This window comes from Amblyomma mixtum, chromosome 8 (assembly GCF_055824585.1).
Source record: "Amblyomma mixtum isolate Tamu chromosome 8, ASM5582458v1, whole genome shotgun sequence".
NCBI classification, from domain to species: domain Eukaryota; kingdom Metazoa; phylum Arthropoda; class Arachnida; order Ixodida; family Ixodidae; genus Amblyomma; species Amblyomma mixtum.
This window is the reverse complement of record NC_143019.1, coordinates 81316418-81336943: the sequence shown is the minus strand read 5'-3', so window position 1 is coordinate 81336943 and position 20526 is coordinate 81316418. Positions and strand designations below refer to the sequence as shown.

Genomic DNA, 20526 nt, shown 5'->3' with positions numbered 1-20526 from the left:
TCTGCTAATCTTCCAAATCAGACCACATGATTTCACTACGTCGGTGTTATGGGAAGTTTCGCACCTAGTGTAATCGAAGCTTCGAATAGCGTTGAAGCCTGTGGTTTTGCCGCTTTGTTGAGGTTGCCGTTGTCACACGTAGGTGTGTTTTTTTACCTTGTTTTACGTATCGGTTGTCCATTGCACGTAGACATCGGAACTTAATTTCGATTAAATAGTGCGTAGTTCTCGAATAGTCATTCCTTTCTTCAGCTAGCAAGCGTAGCGTCCGCCGGCACATTGCGTATCTGCCGGTGCTCGCTAAGCCTGACTCGGTCTGAACTGAGCGCATGCTCTTGTTTTGAGTTCCCGGTCCGTTCCCCGGCATTTTGGCGCGTTTTGCTTAATTTCAGTGCTCTAGTCGATTCTGATTTTATGGTTCTGTAACTTTTTGCGGTTTGCAGTGTTGTTTAATGTGTGTAGCGTTATCGTCGAATTCTTCCCTTGGGGTTCGCGTGGGTGACGAGGTTGAGAGTGAGCCCGTATTCTCCTGCGTTTCAAATAAGGCTTCTAGCGCTATATATCTCGCTAGCTCTAACCGCGGACGCGTCTTCTCTGGCTCTTTGTTCGACTGTGTATGCGTGTGTGTGTGTGCGCGCGCGCTGGTCTCGTGCCGTTCGGATGTGTGCTACGTCGTGTTCGCGGCTTTATGCTCATTTGGCAACCTCGATGTTTCGAAAGTGGCGAGCTGTTCCAGGTCCTGTTAGCGGTCGAAGGCCTTGTCGAACCAGAATGCGCGTCAGTCTCGTGCTGTGTTAGCTGGGCACGCGCAGAACCTGTCGTTTTCTTGCAGAACAAAATGACAGCTCCTGTGGACGATGAGGGATTTGTCCTGCGCATTCGGGGCCTTCCGTGGTCAACTACCAAAGAGGAGATATTGAATTTCTTCACTGCAAAGGGTAAGTGCTTGGGCATCTAGCGATCCGGCCGATGAAGTCTTTTGTTCAGCTACTGTGCGGAAGTTTGTAGGAATGCTCGAGGGCAACGCCATCCGACTTTTGGTTCTTGATAAAAATTGAATCTGTTTCTTCCTCTGGTTGAATCCTGTTTGTACGGTGGCAAAACACGTATTTGCTTCTGAGAAAATTTCGTTTTGAAATACGACGTCAATACCAAAAACTGCGTGATCTGCGCGCCAAAAGACGTGATGATTTCATCTTTTGTGGCCCATAATGTCTTTTTTCAGTTCAGTTAGTGTTTTAAGTCTCTAGATTGTGGTAGTCTATCGTTACAGGCCAATTTAATTTGTCCTCGGGGTCCGTTTAAGAATAAAATGCACCGCAAATACAGTGGTGAGCGTAAAGGCAGACATGGAGTGGAATTCGACGAAATCATGCAGACATGGCACCTTTAGAAATGCCCAGATTGCATTAATGTTTGATTTTACAGTGAACAGTTACGAAGTGGTTAGTTCGGAAATGAAGTGGGTAAAAGGAAGAATTGGCAGTGGCTTAGCTCTGCTATGCCAGGATATGTGTAGTGTGAGGTGAGGGTGAGGTGTCCACATCTCGGTGGACACCTTGAACCAGAGGGAAGGCGCGTAACTGCCCTCTTGGAACAGTGGACACCTCAACCTTGCTTTAAAATAAGTGGTGGTAGTGACAGGTGTGCACTGCATGTGTTGGCATTGACAAGAATCAGCCGTCAGCGTTGGTTGTGTTAGTTGGTGTTGACCAAGTTTTACACTCTGCTTTAGACTGTTCGCCATCGTCCATCGTCATAGTCCCTTGAGCCATGTGTAACAATTGGTTGTCTTTCATACAGAGGTTAGATTGGGCTAAAGAAAAACAATTGCATACAGTGAAAAGCAGTGGAGGCACCAGTTGCAGTGCCCAGCACGCGCACACATACACAGAGTGCTGCCGAGAGGGGCAAAAGAAGCCAAGTCTGGTGTCTAGCTAAAAAGTGCAGCTCATAGCAGAAGCTTCTCGGGTTGTGACAGCAGCCTGGGTGACTGTGCAGTCGGCAGCCAAAATGGCCCGGCCAGTTCCAGAGTGAGACTGCTGCCATATGTGAGCTGTCTTGAAATGCAATATACCTTTCCTGCCTTGCATTTCATGCTTCTATCGCGCGTTGCGGAAATAAACGTGCCCTGTAAAATGTTGCTTTCAACTAAACGGGCTCATTGTTCGAGCTCAAATTTCGCATAGAAATGGCATTTGGTCGGCTGAATTGTTTAATACCACGTTTGCTTGGGGTACTTACCTGATTCGAACAGAATAAGTCGGATATTCACATCGTATGCGGGGACGACGAAGGAAATTAAGCTGCTCTGTCAGCTACCGCACCGGTGGCGCCATCTCGTTTGTTGGTTGTAAAGAATCAGCAAAGGAAAGGTATTCGGGGGTTTGAAGACGCTCTTTCAACTGTTTTTTAATGGTCACAGAAAACTTAGCTTGGCAAAACTAAGTTTTCAGCAAGTTCAGTTTTTGTGAGCATTAAAAAAACAGTTGAAAGAGCGTCGTCAAACCCCCGAATACCCTTCCTTTGCTGATTCTTCACGACCAACAAACGAGATGGCGCCACCGGTGCGGTAGCTGACAGAGCAGCTTAATTTCCTTCGTCGTCCCCGCATACGATTTGAATATCCGACTTATTCTGTTCGAATCAGGTAAGTACCCCAAGCAAACTTGGTATTAAACAATTCAGCCGACCAAATGCCATTTCTGTGCGAAATTTGAGCTCGAACAGTGAGCCCGTTTAGTTGAAAGCAACATTTTACAGGGCACGTTTATTTCCGCAACACGCGATATTTACTCTCAGTGTAGAGATATACTACAATTTAAACAACTTTTTTTTGTGCACGTGTTTGTGTGTGTGTGTGGTTTGCTGTAATTTCCTCGATGGCCATTAATGTCTTGCACCGAATGTGGCTACCATGGTGGTCAAGCACAACACACCTGTGTCTGACCTGCTTTCTTAAATGGCAGTGGTAAACCGCAGGCTGCATTGTAGCACGGCACCTGTGTGCGGCATCTGCAAAAGTTGGTGTGAGAATTTCTGTGCGTGGCCTTTTGCTAGTGCTGCTGCTTGCAGTGGGTGTCTTCGGGGATGCTGCTTCGCGGTCCTTTTCAGCACCATGATTTGCTTTTCCCGCAGAGTGTCACATCAAAGGGGGCATCAGTGGTGTGCACATGACACTCTCGAGAGAAGGCAGGCCTAGTGGCGAAGCATACATTGAGCTCGAGAGTGAGCAGGACATGGAAGTCGGCCTGCAACGCCACAATGAGCACATTGGCCACAGGTACATTGAAGGTGAGCTGCTTCGGTATGTTGCAATCCGAACTTGTAGTTGTCGCTTCACACTCAGCTTATTTTGTTGATTTGAATATACACAGGGCTCAGAAGGGCGTTAACCCTTTCACCGCCACTCTCGAGATAACTCGGGCTACCGCATATGCACACCCCCTGCCCCTCCCAAGTTAACTCGTTTTGGCTTTTTAACTCACTCCCTGCGCTGCCGATAATACTCATGTAAAAAAAAAAACTATGCAAACATGTAGCGCCATCTATGCAGAAACTCTGTAAATTCATAGATCTTGTAGGGTAAATTTTAAACAGATGGCGCGCATGTTTCCACATCCAAGTCACTTCGTTTTGGTCTGCGCACAGCCACAGCCGCTAGATAAGCGCCACACTCGGCCGCGCTTTGATGGACGAAGAAATTCAAAATTGCTTGTGAATTCGGAGTCCAATGATAATGAGAACGAGGAAGGAGCCCACCTAAGTGCCTTGTCGAGTGATGACAGCGATGAAGTCCCCCTGCCACCGAAAAATCCGCGTAAGAAGAGGAAATCCGACAGGCCAGATTGGTGGTGGAAGCTTTCATTCATTACAACTAATATCTATAAGAGTATCCTGAATAAACATGTCTACAGAGCTTTTTAGTGCTTTACTAGCGAAAAATTTCCAGGAAACTAACATGCAAAAAAAACCGGCAGGGTGTGTGCAGATGTGAGTAAAGAAACCTGGCAGCGAAAGGGTTAAAGGGAAGCTGAAATGGTTTTTTTTTTTTTAGAATTCGAGGTCATTCAACAATTCAAATCTATCAAGCTTTTAATAAACCATGAAAAGTATTTTTGCACTAGCATTTAAAAGGGTGACATAATCGTCGATTAAAACCGCGGCGATGTTTTCTCCTCACTACGTTGGAGGAGTGCGAGGAAACTTGGCAGTGGTTTCATTGTTGCCGAAATTTCAATATCCGCTGCTTACGCCTGCATGCTGCTGTGCGTCATCAGATGGCGCCAAACTATGCACCGTGAGCTTCACCTTCGATGGCGTCGGTTTCCTCACATGGAATAACTGTTTCTTCGCTGGAAATGTAGTGCTGTCATACGTGACGTCATTATCGGGGCCTCTGCCCGTCGCTGCGCACTTCGGAGAATCCTGAACGCTGATGACGACTTCATTCGGCGATTACGCCACCCTTTCAAATGTTAGAGCAAAACGATTTCGCAGACTTTACCAGCACTCTTCGCACATTCGGCAACCTTAAGCTCATCGAATTCTAAAATCGCTTCAGTTGCCCTTTAAAGGTTGGGTGGGTACAAAGCAAAATGGATTACCCATACAACAATATAAAGTGCAGATCTGCTAAAACAGTGGTGTTATTACGAAAGGTAGACAGTAAGTGCTGACTTGAAAGATGGGGCATCCACAATTGAAGCAATGGTGTGGGGGTGGAGGCAGCAGTTCTAATTTTTGCAAGTTTTTCTCCTGTCTCTTGTGACATGTCTTACGAGCATGGTGCTGCTGTACGCAAGCAAATGGATGTCTCATAGTTTCATCTACGTGAGCGTTGTCAGTGAATAGTCGCTCGTAACGTTTCCTCTCTCGGCAGTGTTCAAATCAAAGCGCAGTGAAATGGATTGGGTGGTGAAGCGCAGTGGAGCACACCAGCAGGACTCTCTTAATGATGGCTGCGTTAGGCTTAGAGGCCTGCCCTTTGGGTGCTCCAAGGAAGAAATTGCACAGTTCTTCTCAGGTAAGCTCCTTCTGTGTGTCGAGCAGCTACGCTCTTGATGATGTTACTATGGCGACGGTTTTGATATTCGCCTGCAGTCGTCACTGGAAGGACAAGTAACTTAGAATGAAGTGTCGGAAGGCAGGAGTTGGAAAGTTATCGCTCCAGCGACGTTAACGCGAGCTTAAGCAGAGGCATGAATTTCGTCCACTAAGGAGGCAATGTATTTGGTTGTGCAGATATAATTGGGCTAATGGAGTTGCGGTTTTTGAGTCTGGAAGGCTGCTGTTTGATGTGTTGCATGTTTCCGAGAACTCGGCCGCATTGTAATCGCATTTTAAGGTCTTACCAACAGGATTGTGTGTATGCCAGGTAAATTACCAACGCCCATTTAAACACCTGTCTTTGTAGCGAAGTCGTTCGCTATTTGTCGAGCGGAGTGATGTTTGTCGTTTGCACTTGAGAAAGAAATCGAGTGGCGCTTCTTTTCAATCACAGTGTTGTAACGCTAAACTTTACCGGCAGTGTTTTAGCCAGTGTTTGGAGGGGGGAAGCTGTTAGGGATCTTGCATGGCGGCCTCACTAGCTAGCCTGTTCCGGGGGATCTCTTAAGTGTAGTGCTTTTGGTTTTTGTTTGACATGCCTTCAGTGTTGCCTCTTTGTGTGTGCAGCGAGGAGGAGGAGACGGAGAGAGTGACGGTGTGTGTTTTTTCTGGGTCTTTGTGAAGGGTTGGAGATTGTCCCCAATGGGATTACACTTCCCACCGACTACCAGGGGAGGAGCACGGGGGAAGCGTTTGTGCAGTTTGCCACACGGGATATAGCTGAAAAGGCGATGGGGAAACACAAGGAAAAAATTGGGCACAGGTGGGAGCAGAGTGGCTACCAGGCGGTCAACTCGTTTGGGCCTCTATTTCTCTCTCTTACTCATTTTTTTGTCGTGCCTTTTTTTACCCTGTGCTGCCGGTTTTTCTGTGGTGTGTTTCGTACCGTGCTGGTTGTTTTTACGCCTGCCGTGAGCACTTCCTGCTTAAGGCTAGAGGTTCTCAGTTCCTCCTAATGACTTCTAAGTGGTGTTTGCTGTAATCGCACACTGAATATGGCAGAGAGCTGTGTGTTGTGTGCCTTTCTAATGGAAGTTGACAACCAGTTAGCATTGAAGAAATACTGTGTGGAGCTGTTGAGCTGTAGTTCTACTCATAACTCTGCTTGCAGGCCTTACTAATGTCAGGAAGCTGCATATGTATGTGTTTTCTATGTCCAGCATTCTTCGACAAAAATTTTGAATTCTGGAATATGCCCCGCCGCAGTGGCTCAGTGGTTACGGCGCTCGGCTGCTGACCCGAAAGACGCGGGTTTGATACCGGCTGCAGCGCTCGAATTTCTTTGGAGGCGAAATTCTAGAGGCCCGTGCACTGTGCGATCTTGGAGCCCTTCACTACGGCGTCCCTCATAGCCTGAGTTGCTTTGGGACGTTAAACCCCAATAACCAACCAATAATATTGTGAGGTAACATTATGAAAATATCGAAGGCAGTGGTCCATTCTTCCTATGTGTAGCAAAATCTTTCTTTGAAAGGTTTTCCATCGCTTGTGTCGAGCAGTTAAGACTGCCATTGGAAACCAGTGGGGAACGCTTTTGACGATCACAAAAGCGCAAATATAAAAAAAAATGCACGCCTGTCAACGGGAGATTTGTATTGGTTCTTACAGTATACGAAAAAATTGCATTCTTTACAGTGATTTTGTCCAGAATTGCTGGGTGCGCAGTTCGTATCTTTGTTCTAGAGCAGGATTCAAGTGTGTACTAGACAGGCAGTGGTATGCCTTATTCAGATTCATTATTCAGAACTATGCAGATGTAAAAAAACGGAGTAAGCAACTTGTAGGCTGGTAGCTCCTGACCTTGATATAGGAATGCAGTCCGTCCAGCTGTTCAGTGGAAAATGCTAGCTGTTTGCGTTAAAAAAAAAAAAAAAACACCTGAAATATCCTCAGTCACTTCTGCAGGGTCACTAACCGATTTTTGTGTTGGGTTAAAGCCTGTATCTTTGATTAAAATAACCCTTGCCGTTCTATGCTATTCCCCCTGGCACTAGTGAGCTGCCATTTTATAACTTAGTCTGGCTCTTTTGGTTTGTAAAAAGTTTTTTCCTGGAGCAGAGCCTGTCACTCAGCAATGAGCAAATCCATGTCTTAAACACATGAAGCCAACTTCACTTGCTTCAGCACTCAAAAGACAAGTAAAAAACAACCCCTTATTAGTCGGCTTCTAGCACGCTGTACCCACGCCAGAGGCACACATGCATGCTTATGGGTGGCATGAATTACGTTGCGACTGTTAATGCAGTTGATCACCACTCTGATACTAGTGTGAACGACCCAAGGTGCAAATACAAAACTGCTACGGTGCACCTTGTGCACCGTAGCAGCTCTCATGCCTTTGTTTGTGTCATTTGCCTTTGTCTTGCCGCGTGCAGCCAGAATGGCGCTGCTCTTAGATACCAATAGACTAGGATTATTTTGGATTTAAGCGGTCACTTCTGTCTGTGGAGTTAGACATCCTCGTGCTTTGGCGTTTCTTAATCAGATCTTTGGGTAATGTTCAACAGTCTAGCAAGGGAACAGCAGTTCACAATTGGTAGTGAGGTGCTGGAAGTAGTGAGAGAACATGTCTACGTAGGGCAGGTAGCGATCGCTGATTCGGATCATGAGAGGGAAATAACTAGAAGAGTAAGAATGGGGTGGAGCGCATACGGCAGGTTCTCTCAGGTCATGAATGGCAGTTTACCAATATCCCTCAAGAGAAAAGCATACAACAGCTGTATCTTACCGACACTCAGCTATGGGGCAGAAATGTGGAGGCTAACAAAGAGGGTGTGTAACATTAAGAGATCGGAAGCTGGCGGAGTGGGTGAGGGAACAAAACGCGGGTTAATGATATCCTAGTTGAGATCAAGAGGAAGAAGTGGGCTTGGGCAGGGCATGTAATGCGAAGGCAATATAACCGCTGGTCCTTAAGGGTAACAGAGTGGATTCCAAGAGAAGGCAAACGTGGCAGGGAGCGGCAGAAAGTTGGGTGGGCGGATGAGATTAAGAAGTTTGCGGGGACACGGTGGCCGCAACTGGCGAAGGACAGGGTTAATTGGAGAGACGTGGGAGAGACTTTTGCCCTGCAGTGGGCGTAGTCATGCTGATGATGATGAAGCAGTCATTTCAGAAGTGTGCGTGTGCCGCAACTTCGTCTGCTCTGCGTGCACTCCCTCCTCGCTGCTGCGGCTGCCTTCTCCCTTCCGCCAACAGCTGCGCAAGTAGATGTAGAGCCATCGCAGGATTTCGTGAAAAAGCACAACTGTAGGGTTCCACTTTGCTTTGTGCCATTACAGTGTGACTTTTGAGATTGGTTGGGTTATCTTTAAGCTAAGTAATGGACACTGAGCACTATTATAACCCTTTCAGGCGCCATTTTTCGTTTTCACTGAAATCAATTATTTTTTTCACCTAAGTAGTATATTCAGGCCTCAAGAAAGGAAATTTGTTAGTTTTCGAATGTGAAAGACCAGCAGGTCAGTTCTTACAACGGTGTGGAGAATTCCGTGCAAAGTGTCAGATTTGTTAGAAATAATAACATCAAAATGTTCTCGTGTGTCAGGTAAACACCCTAGGGATCGTGGAATCACTTTGTGTTTGGAAGATTCACATTACGCTCGAAATTGAGCAAAAACAATCGATGTTTTCACTCGCGGCAAAATCTGTCTGCACAAAAACGGCGGACAAAGTGCTACCTAGCTCACTCTTATGAAAATATGATTCACATTACGCTCGAAATTGAGCAAAAACAATCGATGTTTTCACTCGCGGCAAAATCTGTCTGCACAAAAACGGCGGACAAAGTGCTACCTAGCTCACTCTTATGAAAAATATTATTTACTGCATTCGCTGCATGGTACCAAAAAACAACTTATTTGCAACAAGAAGGGTGCTCAATTTGACTGAAATAATGAAATCACTGTTAAGTGCTCCAGTTGCTCAGAAAAGCTGTAAGTTTGCCGCTTACACAATTGTGTACAAAGCGCCTGAAAGGGATAAGCAAGATTGGGAGAAGCACGCAGTTAGCTGTGTGGTATCAAGTGTATTCTTTCCAGTTTAAAATAGCGAATACGCCGGACATTGCGGACAGGAATTTTTCTTGCTCAAGTAGTATGTTGAATCAGTTGCACTCTGTAAGGCCTCTGCGTTTCACTTTTGGTGATTGGTGTGGTTCCCTTCGCTTGACCATAACTGCTTTCGAGGAAGCAAGTAGGCAGCAACGGTTTCCTATGCAGTCACGCTCTGTGCACTCTTAACTTAATTGCCCATAGTGACAACTAAAGGAGTAGTGGCGAATGCCTCTCAAAAGAATTAACTGCAAGGTCGTGATAGTCGGTTGACGCCATTGACTGGACAGCCTTCTTTGAGGGGTATTTGGATTTGGATATTGGATTGTGCTGGCTGTGTGCTTTGGCTCCAAAAAGAATATAGAAAGCAAAATGGCAGTTTAAAAACTTAAAGTTTAAAGGATAATTGTAACATTTATTTCTTGTTGAAACACCTCGTGAAGTTCCGTGATGAAATGTTTAAACTGGACACTGCTGTATAGTACAGGGACTCCTAAAAGAAATAGTAAATTCCACAGTTAGTTGAAACTGCTTGTGTGATTGGGTTGTTAAATGTACCCCAGGTTATGTTCTAAGAGGGGGTCTTTTTAATTTCTAGAGATTTAGGTGCTTGCCTGGCTTACAGGTTGTAAGTTTGGTTTATTCATTTGCATAAACAGAAATATTGCGAGGGGTTTGTAGACATGTCTATTGCTTTTTAGTACTGATCGTTTAAAAATTGCACTAACTAAGCATTGTTAAGGCCCCTATTTTCCCTGACCCTTATTTTCCTGTAATTCCGCAGAAAGTCTTGAATTTTAGCATTATTCATCGAATTGTGTGTTAGCAACCACATTGCCTTCTTTTTGGTGATATTGTGTTTGTGGACATCAGTAGGAATGTTGGGAATGTAATTAAGTTAATGATCTGAATTCTCTTGAAGCGTAGAATCTGGTAACAAATTTCTGCTCATCCCATGACTTGCTTGCTCCCCGAAGTGCTTCGGTTCTGGCAACAAGGCACCCAAACATTTTTATGAGATGAGTTGCAGTACTGACAGCTGTCGAAAGCAGGATTATGATATTTGCACAAACGTAACTCGAATTTTCCTCTTGAATTATCTGCTTCGGAAAGCTTCAAATACCCCCTCCCCCCCTTTTTTTTTTTCAATGAGTTGGCCACAGTGGGCTCACCCGCAAGGCATGTAAGTTGCGAGGAAAAGCCAACATCTCAATGAGCTTGTCCATCGAGGCAAGGTGCACCGCAGTGCAATGTGAATTCTTCGTCCTTGAGCCGCTGAATTTGAAGTTTTTTGCCGCAGAAAATTGGGGGCCTTATCACTTGTCAAAAGAGATTCAGTTGTCGTTCGTTGCCATAACCTGAAGTGTCTATTGCCTTCACCTATAGCATGCGAACAGGTGAGAAATGAAGCTTTATTGGTCGGAAAGGCCACAAGCTGCACAATGCACGTTCTCCTTTCACAGTTTATGTAACCATGAATAAGAAAAAATACTCATCGCATTGCCGAAACCCTAAGCTTCAGCACAGTGGAGCTGGTCATGTGGCCATTTTATTTGTTGCTTCTGTGCCACACAGCCATTGTGGCTGAGATTTCGCTGCTCACAGCTTGTTCAGCCCCTTGTGTGAACTTTTTATGTCAGGTGGCTCTTAGTGCATTGTGCAGCTATTGGTTATGAAACTACGAAACTTGCTGCAAGACTGTCGTCTTGATGAAACCTTTGTGTATGGCGATACCTATGCTATACGTGTGGGCCATCAGTGGCCTTTCAGTTTTATGGCAACAGTCTTGGGTGCAATGTTTCACCGGTCTCCTTTTCAGTTCACCTTTGCGGAGGAGGCCCTTAGTTCTTTAGCCTCTTCTGTGTTTGCACTGGGCTTGCAACAATGTCATTCTTTCTTTTCCTTTTTCTTCATCCATTTAAAGCAAGTGATACTTTTGGCTTGTTCCAAGGGGATTGTGAAGAGCGATGTGTGTCCTGGTTCTGTGACCAACCCGCGTTTGTCTGCCCCCCTGCATAGGTACATAGAGATCTTCAAGAGCAGTCTGCAGGAAGTGCGCTCGGCAGTGGGCATGGGTGTGCCCAAGATGATGCGCCCCATGGGTGGGGCCAGACCCGGCCCCTACGACCGAGCCGACCGATTCGGAGGGGGTCCCTCACGCTATGGCATGGGCCGTGGGGGCCGCAACTTCCGGGGTGAGTGCTCCTGTTACCTGCCTCTGTGCCGACTTTGAAATGGTGTGCGTGCCTCTTTGTGGTCTAGTTGTAGACCTGGAGAGATGAGAAATGTGCAGTCTTATCCTTTGTTGCATGTTGTGCAAGAATAAAAAATATTGTAGGTGTATGGGGAGCAAAGCTTTAGATGACTTATTTCTGAACCTTTTCTGTGTTGACGTCTTAGATGTTTTGCTCGACATAGTACTACAGTGGTAAACCATGTTTGAGATATAAAGCGAGAAATGCATGTGTTTGTGAAAAATATTTAGGCACAGTTTGGTATAGCCAATACTTTGTAATATCTGTGTTCATTGTAACGAGGTTTGTACTGTCAAATCTGGTTGTATCGAGTAGTCTCAAATCCCCTTGAAAATCGCATGCAAGATTACAGCACTATTGTTTGTGCTCATCAACTTGCATTCGCGCATGAAGACTGATTGACTACACAGCAGTCAACACTGCCAAAGCTAGCATGCTGTTTGCACCGCAACAAGTTGTTCGCCATGCAACCAAAGTGAACACAGGCATAGTTTGTTACGGTGCATCTCCAGTACTGTGGCTCGTAACCTCCTGCACTTTGTTCAACTTCTTGCCACACTTTCGTCCTTCGACTGAATAAGACTTAGAAGGGCATGTGGTAGTATGATACATGGCTGGATAAGCAAATTGCTCTGACTTCACCCTTGCCTGAAAAGTCAGTGAAAGCAACCGCCAAAGGGCCCGAACATTGAGTGCCTAACAGCTTCGACTGCAGTTCGCAGTGCTAGCACTCTGTTTTGTACTGCTCTTTGTTTTCGTCCAGATGCTCTCCGAGGCTTCAAGCAGAATGAATGATGCATTGCGGAGTAGCGTGGTCTTGCAGGCACAGTACTTCTGCAGCCTGTGTAGAACTGTGTAGAACTATATAGCCCACTATGTATGAAACTGAGTGTAACTGTCCAAAGTCTAGTGGCAGGCCTTGCCTGGTGTGTTGTCAATGCTGAAGGCATTGAGCAAACCCAGTGTACCTTAATTCTCATTGGAGATTGTTCCATTTATTGTGTACTAGCAACAGGATGAGACCTCTTACGGTAGGCTATGGCCAGTTCCGAAGCACAGTCCGTTGTGAGCACGCCTAGCGGGTGGCGTATCACTACAGAAAGCGTGTCACTAGTGTGAGTGCAGTGTGTGCTTGCTTCTGGGTCACGGATAAGCTAATCAGCAGCATTTTCTACATATCGATGTGTCAAACTGTTTCGCGATCCCCTTTGAATTTGATGTATGCTTGTTTGTTGGCTCATTTTGCTCCCTTATTTGTTCCTGCCAGGATTCGTGGATGAGGATGGCTATGGAGGTTTTGGTAAGTGTCTGGTGGGCCCAAGTGTGTGCTCCCTTCTGTCATGTAATGGTCTCTGTGGCAACCCGCCCTCCTGAAGACAGAGGGTCGTGAGCAAAAGAGGGCTTTTGTATGCTCAAGGCTGCGCTTCAACGAGAGCCAACTTTGCTTGCTTCTTTTAAAGTTCATGATTTCTCTTGTTTTAGAGACAAAGCTGGTGGCTTGATTTTGAAGCACCCTGTATTCGATACGAAGTGCTTCATGTTCGTGCTTCCCGGACAGGTTCCAGTAAATTTTGGAGATTCTTTTGACCTCTGTTTTGGAGTAACTTGCAGTAACGTGAGCGTCGGTAGTCGTAGTTTCGAGCCTATACGATATATTGATAGCATGCCTTTTTACAAGCCAAAAAGCCTCGAGATATCTTCATATTTTACATTTCCTCATTTGTGTGCAGCATTTTGGGGCGCGCGCAATGTGCAGAGCTTACCGAAATTGCAAAGAGGACGTAATGAATGTTTAGATTTAATGGTTGATGGAGGCATAGGAGTGCGAGTTTGTGAAGGCACTGAGCACATTATTAGCTCAACTGCCACATTTTCCAGAGCGAAATGTGCATTTTCCAGGGGGCCCCGGCGGTGGTGCTCACTTTTCCGCCACCGGCCACTTTGTGCACATGCGAGGCCTGCCATTCCGGGCTACTGAGCGCGACATTTTCGAGGTGAGTTGCTCATGAGTGGTGTGTTCCATCCCGCTGGTCTGGTCAGACTCGCCGTTGCACCTTCAGACACTCCTCGTGGTGTTCTGCACACGAGCGATTCGCTACAGGTGCTAAATAAGCTCAGTGCTGTGCTGAACTTCATTCAAAGCTTCTCGGTTGACTGAAGTTTTCCTCTTTGCTGCTCTTTGGCACGACAGATCATTGATGCAGTGGCAAGCGAGCGCTGCGTTCGAAATGAGAAAGGGTGACACAGTCCTTTGTTTTTTTCTTTTTCCAGTTTTTCCAGCCCATGAATCCTGTGAACGTGCACTTGATCTATGAGGACAGCGGACGCCCATCTGGGGAGTGTGACGTTGAGTTTGCCACACACGAGGAGGCTGTGAAGGCCATGAGCAAAGATAAGGCCCACATGCGTGAGTAATTTACGCTTCATTGGAATTTCGTTGGCGACACCCGAGGTCACTGGAGTGGAATGTTGGCCGTGACAGCCACTCTTTGCTAAGATCTTTCTTGTGTCTGTGCAAGTGAACTCACATCAAGGAACCCCAGGTGGTCCAGATTGATTGAAAGTCTTCCACTGCGAATGACATCCCTCATAACTCACGTGTATCTTTGGGATGTTAAAACCCGTGTACCGTTGCTAACGCACCATAGTGCAGTTAACTGCTCGCAGAATTTATTCTTGCAAAAAATGTGGGCGTAGCATGCTCATTAATGTCATTAACGTCATTAAATCATTAACGTCTTGCTCTGTTGATGTTAAGATCTAGAAGATATGCAGTGGTAGTGTGGGATCAACGGTTATTCTAGCCTAATTTATGCGCAGGATCATTGACTGTGCCCTAACATGACTTGGTTAGCATGCATGACTGCAGTAAGGGAAGACTGCATGTGGGGGCTGAAATAATTTTAAGGCGAAAGCGTTTAATGGCTCATACTGTCCGTCCGTTGACAAAGCGTGTTACGCACGTTTAACTCGGGAACTATAAAAGAAGAAAACCAGTGGTTGCTTCAGATGGAGAAAAAATGAACCTTGAAGCCAAGTTTGATGACTAGGTTAATTATAGGCAGAAATGTCAAAATTGCGTCGAAAAAGAGCGGACGTCGAATAGCCATGGGAATGGTGTGACACATCCACCGCAAGTCGTCACGGCATAGTGTCCTCGCAATTTTCAGGGAGGGACGGGTGCTAGTAAATTTGTGTGAAAGGACCTGCTGGATGAGTTAAATGGCATGGCACGGGGGCCTTCTATTGCGTGCACACAAGAAGGTGCTCACAGTGTAGTCGAAGAAGTTGTTTGAGCTTGTGCTTTGGAATTCTTACTGAGCAGTTCAGGGTTGCTAAAGTTGATGTAGTGTGATGTCTTCTTGAACTGGTCTAAGGGTGGATGCTGAGATAAGCATGAGCGTAGCCCGGTTCTGTGGAGTTGTTGGAAAGTTATTTGTGTCTGTGAAGAATGGTAACAGCCAGGTTTGTGCTAGTGAATATAACAGGCAATAGTTGAAATAACCGCTTAGTGTTCAGTGCAGACTCAACGTCCGCTAGCACCATGTTGCAATCCCTGCAGCACCCAGTTCAGACTGTTTGCGATGTTTTACCGTTGTTGCATGCACTTTCTTTTGTTGCATCACTTGGCACATGAAATTAGCTATTAAGTGAACATCGAAAATAACTCATGTTGGCCATGGCTGACAGCTTTATCCTGAAAAGATTCTTTTCATTTCAACCGCCTTACATTTAGGATTTTTTTTAAGTGTTGATCCAGTTATTAGGGGAATTCCCCAAGGAGTGCTAGGCTTGATATGAGGGAGGAATTACTCATTAGCAATAACCGAAACGCTGTCATACGGTTACAGAGGAAAGCTGTACAGCTCCCACAGAAACTGCGTAGTGTGCTAGCAAAGTTGGTGGAGCAACTGCTTCAGTGAGGCGGTGGTCCAGGGTTTGAACCCCAGACAAGGAATTTTTCAACTGCGAGGTTTCTGTGAAAGCTGTATAGCTTTGTGGCTTTTGGCTGTGCTCGGGTGGATAGTAATGAGTAGTTACTCTTGTGTTTATTAAGTAGTTGCTGTAGCATCTGACATATGTATGCTGTCAGTGGTAAATAGTGTAACTGAAGCTACGTTAGAGCGCAGGGGAGCAAGAGTGATTCCCGAAGGTACTCCAGATTTAAATGGATTATTGAAGGACTTGGGTTTGTTTGTGGAAGTGAGCGTTTCCTGAACGAAGCATTCCTTTCAGCATAAACCTGGGATGTGCGATGTGGTTTAATGCTACAGAAATATCAAAGAAAACTGCGTCGCTTCAAACCTTTCTTTTTTTAACTGGTAATGTCTTGAGGTTTGGTAGTATGCTCGGTATGTGCATGTTTCCTGTGCCTATGTTTATGGGGCTTCAGTGGCACTTTGTGCTTCGTTTCAGAGCACCGCTACATTGAGCTCTTCCTGAACTCGACACCAAGTGGCCTGAACGCCGCGGGTGGCAACGCTGGCGGCTTCGGCAACGGAGTGGGTCCCATCGGGTCTGCCTCTGGAACGCCGGCCTTTTCGGGGACCATGGCTAGCGGGGGGTCTGGCTTTGGCTCCAGCAGTTTCGGGGCTGGCCGCTTTGGAGGCAAGTTCTCCTCGTTCACCTGCCAGTGGCACCTGTCGCACCCCGTACATGACAGCACATGTTAATCCCCACTAACCACTAGTCTGGAGAGGAAGCATAGATGACAGTGCGCCAGTAATGCTGCCTAAGATGAGGTCCACTTCTCCGCTGCCTTGGGCATAACACAAGCCCCACAGGGGTGATGCGTGTATTAGTGCAAAGTAGACCACTACCCCTCAGTTTCTCCGCCAAGTGTCTATCGGCCATGTAGATTACAAGTTAAGGGGGGATGAGGGTCTTAAAACTGACCTGTTTATTTGTGGATAGAATCTGACGAAATTTTGCAGACAGATGTTTCTCTTCTGATTTCAAAAATGTAGTCATAATTGAGCTGGTGGTCTTGGATCAAAAGTTGTCTTAAATTCTGGAGTGTAATTAGGTAATTTCTTATGCAGCTTTAATGAACTTTCTCATTGCATTTTGTTGCTTTTAATTAGATGACTTTGTAGCCAGCAAATTCTCATACCCAATGACATCCTTACTTTTTTTTGTTTAGGCCACATATATAGATAGCAATTTACAATTAGCTTAATGAGTTGCAGTGTAAAATACTGCAACCTTTTACTCTCGACATAGTATGTCAGGATGACATGCTGTGAGACAAAAACGAAGAATGTCATTGGGTAGGGGAACTCTCTGGCTATCAATTCATGTAAATAAAAGCAACAAAATGCAGTGAGAAAGTTCAATAAAGCTTCGTAAGAAATTACCTAATTATATTCTAGACTTTGTAAGATTTAAGACCACCAGCTCAATTGTGATTACATTTTTGGAATCAGAAGAGAAAAATACATCTGTGTGCAAAATTTCATGAGATTCTAGCCACAAATAAAAAAGTTAGTTTTAAGGCCCTCGTCCCCCCTTAAATGCAGTGAGCAACCAGTTCGTTTGAGGGCGAGCCTGGTCTTGAAAAAAAAAAAAAGGAATTTTATCAATGTAGTCACAGTTAAGAAATCTTCAGGGAATATGTATTTTTGTGTGCAGATCCTACATATGTCATTTAATTTCGCGTAAAGCAGTTCCTTGAGCACTTTGTGATTGTTCTGGAAGTTTTTCGTGAAGAGCTTTCAAGGAAATTTGCTGCGGGAAACTTGCTGAAATGTGTGTTATGGGTGTTCTCTTGTTATAAAGGAATGCAATAAGGTTAAAATTGTCTTCCTGCCTATCATAGCACTTTAGCTAAAGGGCTTTTGAAATGGTCACTTCAGGAATGGGAAGGAAAGATTGTACAGTGAAAGCTCGTTAATTCGACCCCCGTTAATTCGGAAAATCGGATAATTCGACGCGCGCGCGAGGTCCCTACAATTATACATAGGAGTCTATGGGACGAAACTCTCGTTAATTCGAACAAATTTTGCCGTGCGTCGGTTAATTCGACTTCACTCCGCAGCCCGCCAAGCCGGTTTGCCCAGAGCAAAAAGAAAAAAACACTGCCATGAGCGGCGCTACTGTACGGCTGATAGGCCATCCGTATGGTCATATTATCATCCATCCATCCATCCGAGGAAGCGAGTTAGCAGCGGCCCAGCGGCCGAAGCGGCTGGCGTCTTTTTTTTTTATGCTTTGTTGTGTCGTAGCGACGCAGCAGTCGCTACGATCGCGGTTATTTACCGCGCCTTTTTTGGTAAATGCGCGCTTTGTCAGCATGTTTACTGCGCTGCTTGTTGTTGCTGTTTTGTTGCAACTGAGAGAAGGGTGAAAGGAAATTGCAAGGGATTGCCTACTGGCTCAGCCGCCACCACCGCTGCCATGTGGAGATAGAGGAGAGTTAAAAGATCAGAGGAAAGATAAAGAGAAAAGATAAGACGCGCGTCCCAGCAACAACGCCGTCCCCGCGGACGCTGGCTGAAAAAAACAGATAAGCGGGGAGCTGCGCTCCCTTCACCTCCCCCCCCCCCTCGCGCGGCGAGGCGCGCAGGGCCTGCGCGCCTCGCCTTTGTGTCCTGTCAGCTGACCAAGGATGAAATAATTAAAGTGACAGGCCGATTTACGATTGTGAGCAGTTGTCCCAAATGCCGAAGTGCACGGTGAAAGAAGCTGCAGAAGCCTTGTCTGTGCGGGAGGACTTCTGTGAACAAATCCCTGACGGCGCGTGTGCCGCGCAGCACCTGGCAGCTGTTAGAGCTATCGTAGTCGCTCAAATTCGCTCGAAAAAGCAGACGGTGATTACAGATTTCCTTGCCAAATAAAGGTATACGTCCTGTTGCGGCAAACATTGTTTTTTGTTGTTCATTCGATAATTCGACATTCGGATAATTCGACAATTTTTCGCGGTCCCGTCAGTGTCGAATTAACGAGCTTTTACTATTCCTTTTTCTGAAGTGGCAGCTTCAGTACCTAAATTTCTTCAACTGCACTTAAATTATACCATATTTACTCGCATAATAGGTGCACTCGCGTAATACGCACACCCCCAGTTTGGTCGCGAAAAAAAAGTTTTTTTTATTTCCGCGCATATTAGGCGCACACCGAAAGCGCACTGTGATCAATACTGTATTCACACGATTGCTAGCAGATGCCTATTATGTGAGTATTACTTTCCACTGCAAATGAAGTTTTTTTTAGTGCATACCACAGAAAAACGTCATTTGTATCACAGGCACAATGACATTGATATTAGCAAAACCATACCTTTCGTCCCATTTATTATCGATGCTAATGAAAACATGTTACGGTCTGTGTCATTAACCTCTGGGACAAGGAGGCAGATCCCAACACAGTTGTGAAATGCATGCATTTATTTTCATCGGCTTAGGAACAGAGTTTGTGCTCTGATTGCAGTCACAGCTGCTAAACTGCTTGCGTTCAGTCTGGAGGTGTGAAGTGTAATTATGTGTTCTGCTTTAGCACTTAAGGGGGGATGAGGGTCTTGAAAACTTGTTTATTTTTCGACATAACCTGTTGAAACTTAGCACGCAGGTGTATCATAGAATGCTGATCTCAAATATGCATTTAGATTTCAAATATCTCGCCTGGAAGAAAATTTATTGCAAAATAACATTCAAATTAGGCAATTTCTTACGGGCCTTTATAGCAATTTATCAGCTAAAGAATGATTTTTTAAATATAAGTAAACATTTGCAAAGGCCCGAAGCACATGCTAAAGCTTTCTTTTTTCCTTTAAACTTGATATATGAGCAATTAGACGAAGTGTGGGCTAATTGCTGCCATGTCATTTTTTCTTTCCAACTTTGTTGTTTATTTATGATCAACAAAATTAGTTTGTAGACATTCTGTTAGCTTTAGGATGTGTTTTGGGCCTTTGCAAATGTCTACTTATTCTTTAAAAATGTTTATTTAATTGATAAATTACTAAAAAGGCCCGTAAGAAATGACCTGATTAGGTTATTTTATTTTGCCATATGTTTCCTTCCAGCTGAGATATTTGAAATCTAAATACATGTTTGAAATCAGCATTCAATGATACACCCAGGTGCTAAGTTTCAGAAAGATATGTTAACAAATAAAAAAAAAAGTTTTCAAGACCCTCATCCCCCCTTAATTGATGTCTCATGAGGCTTGAGAAGACTGGTGTGGTCTCTCTAACATGTTTGAATGTGGTCACTTGCTGCCTGATGTTAGCATTGAGAATTGTTCTGAATATTGGAGTGCATTGCAAGTGTTGCCAACGCGTGCTTGTTTAGCAGTGATCACCATGTTGATGCTTTGTTCATTTCTCTTCCAGGGGGAAGTTATGGAGGTGGCTCTATGGGAGGAAATATGATTGGTGGGAACAACTATACTTCCTTCTAAGGCATTCTGAAGAGGGTGGCATCAGTCATGTTTTTTTTTCTTACCATTTGAAAGTGTCTGACAAAGCTTAGTATCATGTCAGATGAAAACTCCTCATGAGCATCAATAAATAACCTGAAAAAATAAAGAAGGGCTGCACTGTTTGTCATCTGGTAGGTTTGTAGGATCACTGTCATCTTCGAGCAGGGGACAGTCTTCTGTGTCATCGAGTGCATTGGAAATGGTGGACTACATTTGGTAAAACCAGTTTTAGGAGAATGGAAGTCATGTGTACACCAAGAACGTTTTAAAGAAGTCATTATCTGCCGTCTCCGTATAGGTCACACGCACCTTACACACAACTTTCTGCTCACGAAACAAGGTAAACCAGTTTGTGCATGTGGAGGTGAACTTACAGTTAACCACATTTTATTTTCATGTTCCAAACTCGAAAAACTAAGGAAAAAGTGCTTTTCACTGTTTTATAATCAATCCATTCCCTTTCATCCCGCGTTGCTCATAGGCGAAAATGCAATTGTGGACATATCTTGTGTTTTTAAGTTTTTAACTGAAGCAGGTTTTCTCAACAAAATATAAATCATGACCTATAGCTTCACATGATGTCCCTCAGCCGCTTCCTCATTCGTGAGGAAAAGGCTGAGGCTTTTATTTGATTGGTCGGAATCCTCGACATCCTCGCCCAGCCAAGGATGGCCGCTGAGGCTACCTGA

The 20526-nt window shown here is 45.1% G+C and overlaps 1 protein-coding gene across 2 annotated transcripts; it reads left to right on the top strand.

The window, feature by feature from the left end:
• Nucleotides 1-22: 22 nt before the first annotated feature.
• On the top strand, nt 23-19960 carry LOC149333191 (heterogeneous nuclear ribonucleoprotein H2-like). Of its 2 annotated transcripts, none has more exons than XM_089558582.1 (11): nt 23-138; nt 833-938; nt 3139-3294; nt 4883-5026; nt 5734-5872; nt 11181-11356; nt 12684-12716; nt 13316-13410; nt 13688-13823; nt 15833-16024; nt 19749-19960. In XM_089558582.1, exons 1-11 carry the CDS (start codon nt 49-51, stop codon nt 19814-19816), a joined length of 1335 nt encoding a protein of 444 aa, XP_089414708.1. In that variant the 5' UTR covers nt 23-48; the 3' UTR covers nt 19817-19960. The 2 variants fall into 2 exon arrangements, with proteins under 2 accessions (XP_089414708.1, XP_089414709.1); XM_089558583.1 differs by having other exon boundaries at nt 39-142.
• The last annotated feature ends 566 nt before the right edge of the window (nt 19961-20526 follow it).